The 13,898-nt window shown below is 40.0% G+C and overlaps 1 protein-coding gene across 1 annotated transcript; it reads left to right on the top strand.

The window, feature by feature from the left end:
• The first annotated feature begins 7,388 nt into the window (after window positions 1–7,388).
• LOC127242378 (uncharacterized) lies at window positions 7,389–13,680 on the top strand. The gene is made up of 9 exons (XM_051261896.1): window positions 7,389–7,508; window positions 7,617–7,761; window positions 8,478–8,624; window positions 8,749–10,445; window positions 10,540–11,154; window positions 11,260–11,902; window positions 12,010–12,424; window positions 12,678–13,184; window positions 13,566–13,680. The coding sequence occupies exons 1-9, from the start codon at window positions 7,389–7,391 to the stop codon at window positions 13,678–13,680; spliced, it is 4,404 nt and encodes a 1,467-aa protein (XP_051117853.1).
• The last annotated feature ends 218 nt before the right edge of the window (window positions 13,681–13,898 follow it).

Genomic DNA, 13,898 nt, shown 5'->3' on the forward strand with positions numbered 1-13,898 from the left:
CTTTTTACCCTAATTCTAAAGTTCATACGTAACAATGGGATAGCTAATTAAATTACAACAACATCATGACTGGTTACTTATAAAGATAAAATCGAAAACTGAAATTGAATAATCTCTTAACAATCTAAAATTCCTTAGGAATAATTGATTCTGTGATTTGTGATTGTTAGGCATGGTAGGATGGGGATTCAACAATGGACCAAACAAGACAAGGCTATATTTTGGAACCAAAGTTAACACACTTTGGGTACGAGATAAATATGAAGTCACCATTCTTAATTGTCTCTCTCTCTCTCTCTCTGCACTCTACCAACTATAAGCATGTTATGTCATCGTTAATAAATGTGTGTTTCTTTTTTGTTACGGGATTTGAAAAATTTTGGTTTGAATTTGATATTAAAATAATATATAATACTATCTCCGTCCCGCAACAAGGTTGTCACTTTATATTTTTATTCGTCCCATTACAATATTGTCATTTTCTATTTTAGTAATTTTTATACACACCTAAAATAACAAATACCTTCATCTTTATATTTTATTACAAAAATACCCTTCTACATTTTTACACAATTAACAAAATTAAAACACATTTAATACCCACCATATTAATTTAATATCTGCCGTCGTTGTTGCCCTTTTTTTTCCGGCTCATTTTACCGGTGATGTCGTTCACGTCACACTCCCCTGCAGCGGCGGAGGGCCGTTAAGAAATCTTGTATTACTCACATTCACCTTCTCTCCCCTTTTTTCATCGAATTTCTTAATTTCGAATATAGTACTAATACTCTGAAATTTTGCAGGGATGTTTGGGATTCGATTATGCCTTTAATTCTTTAATTCGATTATGTCCTCCTGCTGATTTTGATTGTAGTTGTGACTAGGATAAAATTATGTTGGAATTTTGTCTAGGACAGTCGAGACTGTCCCGAACCAAGCAAAGGCAGTTGAAACAAGGGGTGGGAAACGGACATCATCGCCACCACTGCCAGACGGAGGTATTACTCTATCTTCTACTCCTATTTTTGTTAATTTACCTGTACATGATGAGAAAGATCAAACGCCAAATGAGGAAGTAAGTCCATCCGAGCCACGAGCGACACCAGCCACTCGGGTACCTGAACAAACGGAGAATGTGCCAACTCAAGCGATAGCTAGTGCTCCTTTTCTAGCCAGGCTTCGGAAGCAGGACAATTCCAAAGAATTGGAAAAGTTTGTACACACTTTCCAAAATCTTAAAGTCACTATACCGTTTGCTGATGCTTTGTTGCAGACGCCACATTACGCTAAGTTCATTAAGGATATAATCAATAGAAAACGGGCATTTCCAGAAGATGAAGCAGTGGTGCAACTGGAAAGGGCATGCAACACTGTGTTTATGAAGGACCTTCTTAAGAAACTCAACGATCCTAGGAGTTTTACCATTATTTGTACTATAGGAAATATAAAACCGATTAGGGCATTATACGACTTCAGACCTAGTATCAATCTTATGCCTTTTTTGCTTTTTAGTAAATTAGGGTTGTAAGAGCTTAAGCCTTATAGAAATGTAATTCAATTTGCAGATAAATTAATAAGACTCCCGAAAGGGATTATTCATGACGTACTAGTGCAAGTAAACAAATTTATTTTCCCTACAGATTTCATAATTATGGAAATGAGCGAATATCACAAAATTCCTATAATTTTGGGTAGACCATTCCTTGCCACCGCTAACGCTAATATAAATGTCGCGCAAGGCAAAATTACACTGAGCATTGGTGGAGATAAAGTCACATTTTCCATGAAAAACGCGTTGCGCCAATCTCAGGAAGAAAACTGTGATTTTATCGATGAATTAAATGAATTAACTTCTCTTGAGAATTGTTTGACAATAGAATTTCTGGAAGAAATTGCATAAAAGGATTCACTCGAGCTGGAGCATTTCAAGGACTCTAGTGAGTGAAGCGATAGCTTACCAAATCCTACCGAGTCCATAGAACAAGCCAAGCGAGAGCCAAAGAACAAATCCGATGTTAAAGATGAGTTGAAAAAACTATCTGAACACCTCAAATATATATTCCTTGGGCCGGAGGAGACTTACCCGCTGATAATCTCCGCCTTACTTTTTCTGGACCAAGAGGCTCAACTCATCTCCCTCCTCAAGTGAAGAAAAGTGGCATTTGCATGGAAGATATCAGATATTAAAAGAATCAACCCAGTTGTGTGTATGCACCATATAAGACTGGATGCTGAAGCGAAGCCTTGTAGATAGCTTCAACGACGCCTAAATGAAAATATGCAAGAGGTAGTGAAAAAATAAGTAATTAAGCTTTTCGATTCAGGTATCATCTATCCAATTAGTGACAGCCAGTGGGTCAGCCCAACCCAGGTGATCCCCAAGAAAGGAGGCTTTGTCGACCAAACAAGCGACAAAAGGGAGGTCTTCAGGACAAGACCTGTCACTGGATGGAGAGTCTGTATCGACTACAGAAGATTAAATGCAGTGACGAAGAAAGATCATTTCCCACTGCCGTTCCTTGATCAATGCCTTGAGAAGCTCGCAGGTCACGAATACTACTGTTTCCTAGATGGCTGTGCGATTATGCCGTCGGCGTTGTGCTGGGACAGAAGGTTGAATCCAAGCTGAATGTCATATATTATGCCAATAGGACGCTGGATTCTACTCAAAGGAATTACACTATGACCGAGAAAGAATTGCTAGCTATTATCTTCGCTTTTGAGAAGTTTAGACAATATCTAATCGGAAGCATGACCATTGTTCATACAGACCATGCAGCCATAAAAATTTTGATGAAGAAGAGGGAAACAAAGGCCTGCTTGATCATATGGGTTCTTCTGCTTCAAGAATTTGACATAGACATCAAGGATCGCAAGGGGAAAGAGAATTATGTCGCTGATCATTTAAGTAGATTAAGACAATCGGAGAAATTGTTCCTTGTTCATGGTAAGGAGCCATGGTTTGCAAATTTAGCAAAATTCTTGGCTACAGGACAATTTCCCTCTCACACTGTTCAAAGAAAGAAGAAACGTCTACTTAATTTGGCAAAGGATTACTTCTAGGACGAACCTTATTTGTTCAATATCGGCTTTGATGGGATTATCCGTCACAGTGTAGCGGAATCAGAGGTCCCGCTGATCTTGGATGAATGTCACGGTTCTCATGTAGGAGGGCATTTAGCTGGCTAGCGCACAACGGCCAAAGTTTTTCAGCCAGACTTCTTTTGGCTTACCCTCAGAAGGATGTAGATGGCTTTGCCAAGGCTTGTGACAATTGCCAAAGCTTAGGCTCTATCTCGAAGCGAGATGAGATGCCTCAGACTGGAATCTTGTTTGTGGATATCTTCGATATGTGGGGAATACAATATATTTCCAAGATTCGGGGTTCACAAGACTATTATAAGCGATGAAAGCACCCATTTTGTTAATAAGGCACTGCAATCTTGCCTTCAGCAGTATGATGTTTGCCAGCATCTAACTATTCCCTATCACTCGCAAGCAAGCGGTAAGGTGGAGGTTTCCAACAGAGAAATCAAACATATCCTCCAGCCCACAGTTAATAAGAGTCGCAAGAACTGGACAAATAAATTGGATGATGCGATGTTGGCTTACAGAATAGCCTTCAAGATGCCAATTTAGATGTCTCCGTATAGGTTGATCTATGGAAAAACTTTCCATTTACCTCTGGAACTCGAGCATTACGCGTATTGGGCTATCAAGTATTTGAAATTTGATCTTCTCCCCACTCAGGAGAAGCGCGCCGAGCGACAGCTTGATCTAACCAAGTTCCGCTACCTGGCATATGAAAGCACAAAAATATACAACGAAATGATGAAGTTTTATCACGACAAGAAGTTGAAGAATAAAGAGTTCACTGGGGGATCCAATGTTTTATTGTATGATACTAGGCTTCACTTATTCCCAGGAAAATTGAGATCACGGTGGACTGGGTCGTATGTAGTCAGACAAGTTCTACCAAGTGGAGCTGTAAGAATCAGTAATGTAGATAACCCCAGGGAAAGCGATTCCTTCCTTAGTCAATGGAGCGAGACTGAAATCTTATATCAAAGGGCCTATTTTGCAGCGGGCCAATGCAGAGATTAATCTGGCTCAATGATTAACTCAGAAAATATATCCAGATTTGCCTAACTTTATATTCGCCAAAGATTTACCTACTTTTGTTATCTCTTTCGTAGCTAGAACTTACAGCTTTCATTATTGCTTTCTTAGATAGTGTTATCGCTTTTGTAATTAAATTTAATCGCTTTGATAGAGTAGTTATTCCTGTTTTCTTAGTTAGTTTATCATTTAAAGTAGAATAAACTCTATCGCTTTTCTAGTTAGGTTATTGCTTTATTAGAAGATAGTTTAAATGCTTTGTTATCGCTTTCTTAGAATAGGTTAGGTAAAATTTTAACTTCTACACTGAGCCTTACCCAAGCCACCCTTATTTTTGCTTACTTCATCGCTCACCCAGTACCGCTTCCCTTATTGCTTGTGTGTCGTACTTAGGATAAGTAGAGGTATCATTTTTTAACCGCTCACCCGCCCATATAACCCACCCTTATGCCTTTATAATAATAGACTATATCTAAAACACCGCACTTCCACTTGCATTCCTCTGCGAAGCGAGCGCCCTCCCCTATAAATACCCCAGTCTTCAGTCATTTACTCTTTTACCCTACAGTAACTTCCTCAAGAAGCTAGAGAAAACCGTCATTTCTCCGTGTATCCGAATTCAAAATGTCTTAATCTTTTAACCTATTTTAACTAAATCTGAGATAAGATCTAGGTTCGTCTTGGTCTATTTACTCGATTTCATAGTTTACTTCTTCCGATTTCGCACGCATTACCGCAGAATCATAAAGTAATTTTTGCAAAACTGTCAGTTCTTTGAACTTTTGAAAAATTTCTATGACTTGATTTTCTATGAATCTAAGTCTGCTATTTGCTAGATTTAGATACAATAACTGATATTCTTGCTTTGTATGGATCGATTTTGCATTTTTCTATGCATTTTCTAGGTTCGTGATTTTTCTCCCTTTTTCACAACGAAACCCTCTCTAGAGTGTTCTATTTCGTTGTGAGGTGAGGAAATAGGGTTCAAATCAGCGAGAATTAGGATATTTTTACCTGTTACTTGATTTTTTCCATTTTGGAACTAATAATGCAGGTTTAAAGTTGTTCTGATTCAAGCTCTATTTTGCCAAGCACTAGAAACCCTAGATTTTTTAAGCTATCACCATAGATCCAAGTGAGGGGAAGGCTGTGAAAAAGGAATTTGAAGAGGTTAAGGGAAAAATTTGTAAGAGGATTCCGAGGATACAATCCACAGATGGAAGGAATGCAATAACAACAAGCTCGGGGGTTAAATTTGTTGAGCCAGCGCACCGGAAGCTTATTACAAAAGAAGGAGAATATTGGAGCTGACTGAAGATTGGAAGAGCTCAGGAAGCTAAAGTCCACACATGAAGGAAATTCATCCCAGAATTCCCGGAAGATTACCTCCGATTCGAATACACGGACGAAACTGACCAGAGGTATCTGGAGAGCGACTGGTGGCTGGACTTTGAAAAACTGAAGGATTTTATCCGGAGAGAGCTTGAGAAGGAAATTGTTCACCAAGCTCAAGAAGAAAAAGTGAAGGCCTATTGCGAAAAAAATTACAAGGAAAAACGCGACAAAGGCTACGAATGCAGTGCTTGCTTCAGAACAATAAGACTCAGTTCATTTTGTTAACCTCGTAGTGTCGGCGGCCTACGAAATGACGAAGCCCATCGGAATCCTCTATGAGAGAGGATTCAATTTTGAGAAGATCTTAGGCCAACTCGTTGGCTAGATAAAGAAGCGGGGCTTGACTTAGTTGATCCAAAATCTCAATTATCCAGTAGATGTATTGCTGGTGGGGAATTCTATGCTAATATGAGCCAAGCCGAGAGTCCTAGGAATATCTATGTTCGATGAAAATGGGTGGACTGCTCCGTGCAGCAAATCAACCGGGTCATGGGGTGGCTGTTCCGCTACGAAGCACTGCGGCTCACTTGAGCTGCAGTCGCTGTACAGGAATTTCGTCACCGTCCCTGAATATGAAAAGTGAAATCTGAAGTTCAGGTCGGTGGACGACAATAAGAAGGAATGGGTCAAATGGTCATTGAGCAGGATTATGATTACCTTTCATACCACAGATATCAAACCTAAATATCTGCTTGCACTGTGTTCAATCTTGGAAGAAAAGGCTGACGTTGATATGGGCACGATGATCTGTATAGACATCTGGACACGAAAGAACATAGAGCGAACATTGGGTCACGGGACCCTGATTACAGAACTATGTAGACGCGCGAGCGTCGATTTGCCCACTCCAGCCCCGGAACTGCAAATAAAGCCGATTAAAGCTGGTTGGAGTCTAAAGGGTTTAGCATAATCCCCAAGGAGAGAAAGAGAAAGGCGAAAGAGACAACTCCTCCCCCTCTCCCCCGCCGAAAAAGAAGATGAAAGTAGTTATGGAGGAAATTGTCCGCTTGCCTGAGGAAGGCGCGGAAGAGGAAGAAGTGGCAGAAGCGACCCAGAAGAGGCCACTGCTGAGCCAGCTTTGAAATGAACGATCTTTGATGAAACTCCTACCAATGAAGAAGAAGAAGCTATCTGTTTAGCTCAGGAGATTGAGGAGAGTCATTTCGGCGAAGAGCAAGCCTGGAGTGATAAGAGTGGAGAAATCCCGGAGGCAACCACTGGTGAGAAGAGGACTAAGCGCAAAGAAGATCCCACTCCCGAGTCAGCTATGAAGAAGCAGAGGATGAAGATGACCATGAGGAAAAATACAAGCCCCCCTCGGCCGCTGACAAGGAAAGAGAAAGGGAAGGGAAAGGCAGTTGATGTTCAGAAGGAAGACGATACAATCCCTCTCTCCCGCCTGAGGAAGGGGATTACAATAAGAGAGACCACCAACCAGCCCGAGCGACCCTCACCAGCAGAACAACCACACAAAGCGACGCCACTTCGCCAAATCAGGCCAACTAGCGATGAATCTATCTCCTTCGACCAGCATGGGGCAGATGAGCCAACTGCTGCTGGAGAATCAGGCAATGAACTCACTCCCATTAACCAGTCGGGGGCGGAGGAGCCTACTGCTGTTGAACCAAAAGAGGATCGGGAGACTGAGATTACCAAAGAAACCATTGGTGGCATTGACGTGACCGTAGAATCCTACAAAGAGAAAGCCGCCGAGGTCCCTGCTGCCACAACTGTTGAACCTGCCGATGAAGCCACCGATGCGAGGCAGTAATAAGAACTCTTCGAACTTTGCAGGTGTCTCCGCGCGCGACAGAGTCAACTATGGGGGCATCCGCAGGCGAACTCATGCCTTGCAGCCCCAGGCACCAACAGAAATGACGGCACCAGCAGAAGTTCGGACTCCTGCCTCAGCTAAATTGGATAAGACATTCATCGATGAGGATGAGGATGAATACGAAAAGAGATTTAGAGAAGAACAAGCTCATATGGTCACGGTAATGCAACAATTAGAACAAAAATGATATCATTAGCGAGAAAAGAAACGGAAAACGAAGATGTTGGTCAAGTTGCTGAAAAACTGGAAGCCACTGACCCAACTTCAGCTGCAATTCAGAAGATACCTCGAAAGGAAGAAAGCCGAGCAGCTGGAGTACGAGGCAGCAAGGCAGTTTGTTTTCCTTAGTGTTAAATGGAAAAATCTCCTTCTTTCCACTTTTGGCATATGGACAAATGACATTCTGCACAGCCGTTGTTCCCAGATACCAAAAACAACAAGTTACGTTTTGCTGTTGCAGACAAATACAGACTGCAGGCAGACTCTCACCTACAACAATTGTTTATTTGTGTTGTCTTGTCCATTTTGTCTCATATGTGCAAAGATCCATACAAGACAAGTTTGATAGAATGGGGATAGTCAAAGGAATGTCAGATTTATCTTGAGAACTGCCCTATTCCATTCTTGTGCTAAGGAAATTAATTGTTGCTTAATTTACCTCAAATCAGGCTACTGTATACATAGCATGGGACAACCTCGGTTTAGAGTGAGAGTACATTTTGAGAGCTTATCCTTGAGAGAGAAATTATTGCAGAAGCTCTCATTTGAGTCCCTCCTCATCTCCATGATTTTCACCTGTGTTTGATACATAAAACCCACCGGAGAAGTTGCCGGAGGGAGGAGTTCTCGAAGATCCAAAGGAGATGACAACCAACTTGTTGGCTGCATTACTCTAGGCTTGTTGTATACGCTGATGTCAGTACGCGTTTGTGACTTCTAGTACCTGTGCATTGAATGCAAGGTAAGCCTTTATAGAGGATATGGATTAAGTGAGTTTAAGGTTATTATGTACTATTTTATTATTGATTATAGTGAAGTATCTCCTGGATTGGGATCCCCCCAGATGTAGGTTTTTATAAACGAACCGGGTTAACAAATACTTGGCTTATTTATTGCTTTTCTGCTCAAGTATTTATATCGCTGTCAGTGAACTGTTATTACTGTGAGGTAACTGCGCTTCAAGGGAAGTTGGCCCTATTTAAGGTGTTTGAAGCAGACTTGTCGATCCACTATTTCCCAACATCTGGTATCAGAGCAGTGTTCTCTAAGTTACTGAGTAGGTCCTTTCACAGTTCTAAAGATGAGCAAGGAAGGTCGTTTAACATCGAGACCTCCATTGTTCAATGGAACAAACTATCGAAGTTGGAATAACAAAATGGAAGTTTTTCTGATGTTACAAGGTGAAGATGTTTCTGATACTGTTGAGTTTGCATGGTCTCATCCCATGAAAACCATCCAAGATGAAAATGGTGTTACCACTCTTGTGAAGAAACCAAAGAGAGAATGGACTCTAAATGAAAAGGCTGCTGGAATCGCCAATTCAAAAGCCCTTTTTTCGATCTTCAACGCTGTGGATGAAACTCAAGGGAAGCTGATATCAAATTGCAAGACTACTAAGGAAGCATGGGACATTCTGGAAAATGCATTCAAAGGATCAGTACAAGTTCGAGAATCAAAACTGGATCCTATTGAAACATTGTTCGAAGGAATGAAGATGAATGAAGACGAAACAATCGATGTTTACAATAATCGCTTTATGGATGTTTTCAATCAAGCAGAAGCTCCTGGAATGCACTTTGAAGAGAAGAGACTGGTGAGGAAGATGCTTAAAAGTCTCACAAAAAATTTTAGGCCTAAGTTGATTATGCTCGATGAACCACCAAAGCTGAAAAATATGACATTAGATGAATTGTATGGTACATTGGTGAATTATGAAATGAATTATCTTGAAGATGAAACTCCTAAAAGTGTAGCATTAAGTGCTGAAGACATGGAGGTGATAGAGTCTGATGAAGAAATGGCACTGCTGAGTCGTAAACTTTCTCGAATGATTAGTGATAAAAGACTAGCTAAGCTGAAGTATGGAAGATTTCCGAATAAAAGTGGTTATCATGATGGAAATGCATATGGCTCACAGCAGAAGTATTCAGATCAGAAACCAACAAGTTACAACAAGCCAAAAGGAAAATTTGAAGGTGGCTTCAACAAAAAATTCAAAGTGTCTTCTAAGCCTAATACAATTCAAGAACCAACCTGTTATGGATGTGGTGGTGTAGGACACATTAAATCTGAATGTCCAACTGTAAAGAAGAGAGAAAAGAGAGCCTACCAAGCTATTTGGAGTGATAATGATGAGGAAGGCTCTGCTGCAGGTGAAGAAACTTCAGAAAATGATGAACTTGTGGCCTTCATGGCTGGTGTTGATGAATCCAGTAAGGTTGATGATGATAAATCAAATTCTGAAAATTCCGAGGAGTCAAGAGAATTGGATGCTGATGAGTTGATTGAAGCATATGAGGAGATGGTTTCTGAACAAAAGAAATCATTGGTGAAATATAAAAAATTATTGAATACTATTTATCGATTGCAAGACCAAAAAGAAAAACTTGATGATGAGATTGAACAACTGAAGAATGATACTGAGGCTAAGTCTACTGAATCAGATGGTTTAAAGGTTGAAAATCAGAAGTTGAAGGAAGAAAATGACAGACTTCGAAAAGGAAAAGAGAAATTGGATGAAGTTCTTTCGATTGGAAAACCTTTTGGAGATCACAAAGGAATTGGTTTTTGCGAATCCTCTCAAAGAAAACCAACTACATTTGTTCGTTGTGGTCTTCTTACTGATGTTGAAGTTCCAGAAAATAAATATGCTCCAGTGAAGAAACAGAAGTCCAGAAAGAACAGAAGCAGGAATTGGAACACAGGTCGCAGAACTCAGGATGTTAAACCATTGTCATTATGTCCAGATGACTACAAATATTGCATACTTCCAGGTCATACAGCTGAAAAATGTTTCAGATTGGCGAAGGATGTGATGAATGGCAGAAATATTGAGTGGCCTACTGAAGGACTCAGACATAATATCAAAGTCAGATTGGTGTGGATGCCAAAGGAAATCAAAAGCAATTGGAGTGCAACGTTATCTTGTCAAACCAAGAATCAACTAGATCTGATCGTTGGTATTTTGATAGTGGATGCTCTTGTCACATGACAAACCAAAAAAACTGTTGAAAAACTTTGTTGAGGACAAAAGTGGTGATGTTATCTTTGAAGATGGTGCAAAAGGAAAGATCAGTGGCTATGGTATTCTTGAAAAAGAAATAATTCCAAGACTTTCGAAGGTGTATTTTGTTGAAGGTCTGAGCACAAATCTGATAAGTATCAGTCAACTATGTGATGATAAGTTGAATGTGAAGTTCACAAGGGAATCATGTGAGGTATTTGATGCTGATGAAAAGTGTGTGATGATCGGTGTTCGATCAAAGAACAATTGTTACTTATTGGAGAAACCAAAGATGCAAGCTTTGATCTTGAAAGATGATGAAACAATGTTGTGGCATACCAAGTTAGGGCATTTCAATCCCCAAAACTTGATGAGAATCAGTAAACTTGGTGCAATCAGAGGTCTGTCCAAATTTTCAAAGCTGCCTAGGGCTACTTGTGGTCATTGTGCAAGAGGAAAGCAAAAAAGGGTTGCTCATCTAGCGTTGGAACAGCAAACTAGCAACAACTGTCTGGAACTGCTGCATTTGGATTTAATGGGTCCCGTTGATGTTTATAGCCTAGGTGGTAATAAGTATATTCTGGTTTGTTTTGATGATTTTTCTATATATAATTGGGTTGATTTCTTGTGTGAAAAAGGTGAAGCCTTTGATGCTTTTGAGAAGTTGAGTACAAGGCTTATGAATTAGAAGAAAGTGAAGATTAATAGACTTCAGACTGATCATGGGAAAGAGTTCGAGAATAAAAAATTTAGTGGATTCTATGATAAGTTGGGAATCAAACATGAATATTCTGCTCCAAAAACTCCACAGCCGAACGGAGTAGTGGAAAGGAAAAATCGAACTTTACAAGAAATGGCTAGATCTATCATGCATGCGAAAGGAGTTGCAAAGTTCTTGTGGGCTGAAGCTATTAATACAGCTTGCTATGTGATCAATCATGTGTATCTCAGACCACACACAGAGAAAACACCTTATGAAATTTGGAGTGGAAAGAAGCCAAATGTCTCATATTTTCATACGTTTGGGTGTAGATGCTACATTATGAAGGATCAGGTTCAACTACATAAGTTTGATGCTTGTTCAGATGATGGTATATTTCTGGGATACTCACTGAACTCAAGAGCCTATAGAGTCTACAACAATCGAACCAAGAAGGTGATGGAATCAGTCAATGTAATGTTTGATGATGCTCTTTCAGAGAAAAAATATATTCAACTAGATGATGATGACGATGCTCCAAATCCAGTGATTAGTAGTCCTCCTGAGGTTCAAAATCCTCCCCAAAATCAGAATGATCAACCACAGACAGCTGCTGATGATGCTACTGAAAGTTTTATTAGAACAGATTGGTCAGAACCTGAGTGTTCCACTAATATAACAACAACAAATCAACAACTTGCTGAAATCAACAACCTGCTGAAACTGAATCTGATGTAGAAGTTAGAAGATATGGTTCCAGAATACCACAGAAGCACCCAATTGATGCAATCATTGGTGATCCAAAAGGTGGCAGAGTCACTCGAGGTAAACAGATTGATTTCAAAAACCTATCTGGAATGAATTGTTTTGTATCAACTTTTGAACCCAGAAATATTGATGAGGCGTTGAAGGATGAATACTGGTTGAGTGCAATGCAAGATGAATTAAACCAGTTTGAGAGAAATGGAGTATGGATGTTGGTGCAGAGACTTGGTGACTGCAACGTGATTGGTACCAAATGGATCTTCAAGAAAAAGTCTGATGAGTGTGGCAATATTACTCGAAACAAGGCCAGATTAGTTTCCCAAGGATACACTCAGATTGAAGAATCGACTATGACGAAACCTTTGCCCTGGTTGCCCGTATCGAAGCTGTAAGATTGCTGATATCTATTTCGTTTTCACTCGGATTCACTCTTTTTCAGATGGACGTGAAAAAACTTTTCTCAATGGATGGATTAAAGAGGAGATCTATATTGAACAGCCTAAGGGATTTCAAGATCCTTTCCATCCTGATCATGTGTTTTGATTGAAGAAGGCTTTGTATGGTTTAAAACAAGCACCGAGGGCTTGGTATGAGAGGTTATCGAACTTCTTGCTTAAAAAGAATTATGTTCGCGGATCCAGTGACAAGACATTGTTTATCAAGCGCAAAGGAAAGGAACTGATGTTTTCTCAAATCTATGTCGATGACATTGTATTTGGTTCCACCTCCAAGTTGATGAGAAAAGAGTTTGTGAAGTTCATGGACTCCGAGTTCAAAATGAGTATGATTGGTGAACTTACTTATTTCTTAGGTCTGCAAGTTAAACAGTGTGTTGATGGTATCTTCCTGAATCAGACCAAGTATGCTCAAAATATGATCAATAAGTTTGGTCTGAGTAGTTCTAAGGCTGTCAGAATGCCATTAGGACAACAAGAGAAATTGTCGACGGATGAATCGAGAAAAGATGTGGATCAAAAGTTGTACAGGAGTATCATAGGTAGTTTGCTTTACTTGACTGCCAGCAGGCCTGATATCTTGTTTAGTGTTGGAGTATATGCAAGGTTTCAAGCTGCTCCAAAGGAATCATATCTTAAAGCCGCAAAGAGGATAATTCACTATGTTCATGGAACGGCTGAGTTGGGGTTATGGTACTCTAACAGGTCCTGTCTCAACCTTATTGGTTTCACTGACTCTGACTGGGCAGGATGTTGTGACGATCGTAAAAGCACAACGGATGGTTGTTTTTATCTTGGTGATAACCTCATTAGCTGAAGTTCCAAAAAGCAGAATTTGATTGCCCTATCTACAGCTGAGGCAGAATATATTGTTGCAGGAAGCTTTTGTGCACAACTTCTTTGGATTTGTCAAATGCTTGCGGATTATGGAATTGATTGTGATTCATTCATATTACTGTGTGATAATTCTAGTGCTATCAACATATCCAAAAATCACGTACAACATGGAAGGACCAAACACATCGATATCTGATACCATTTTATTCGTGAATTGGTGGAGTCGAATGTGTGCAGGCTGGAGTACGTTGAGACTAAGGATCAAAAGGCTGATATTCTCACAAAGGCGCTCGATGGTGATCGGTTTGAAACACTTCGCCGTGATCTGGGTATGTGTTCATACCCTTCCTAATCTTGCATACATGATGCATTATGTCTCCAATATGTTGCTGATTATTGGTAAATTATGAAAAAATTGGAGATGAAAAATAAGAGGGAAAATAGATATTCTGAAAAATTCAAAAAGGGAATATTATGGGGAAGTTGATTAGATGTGAGAAGCTTTGATTTGACGGCGAGTTGTCAATGCAGAGTTACAGAAAGCTGTAATTACGGGCCAATGGTGTGCAT

This window comes from Andrographis paniculata, unplaced genomic scaffold (assembly GCF_009805555.1).
Source record: "Andrographis paniculata isolate CXL003 unplaced genomic scaffold, ASM980555v1 Contig86END, whole genome shotgun sequence".
In the NCBI taxonomy this organism is placed as follows: Eukaryota; Viridiplantae; Streptophyta; class Magnoliopsida; order Lamiales; family Acanthaceae; genus Andrographis; species Andrographis paniculata.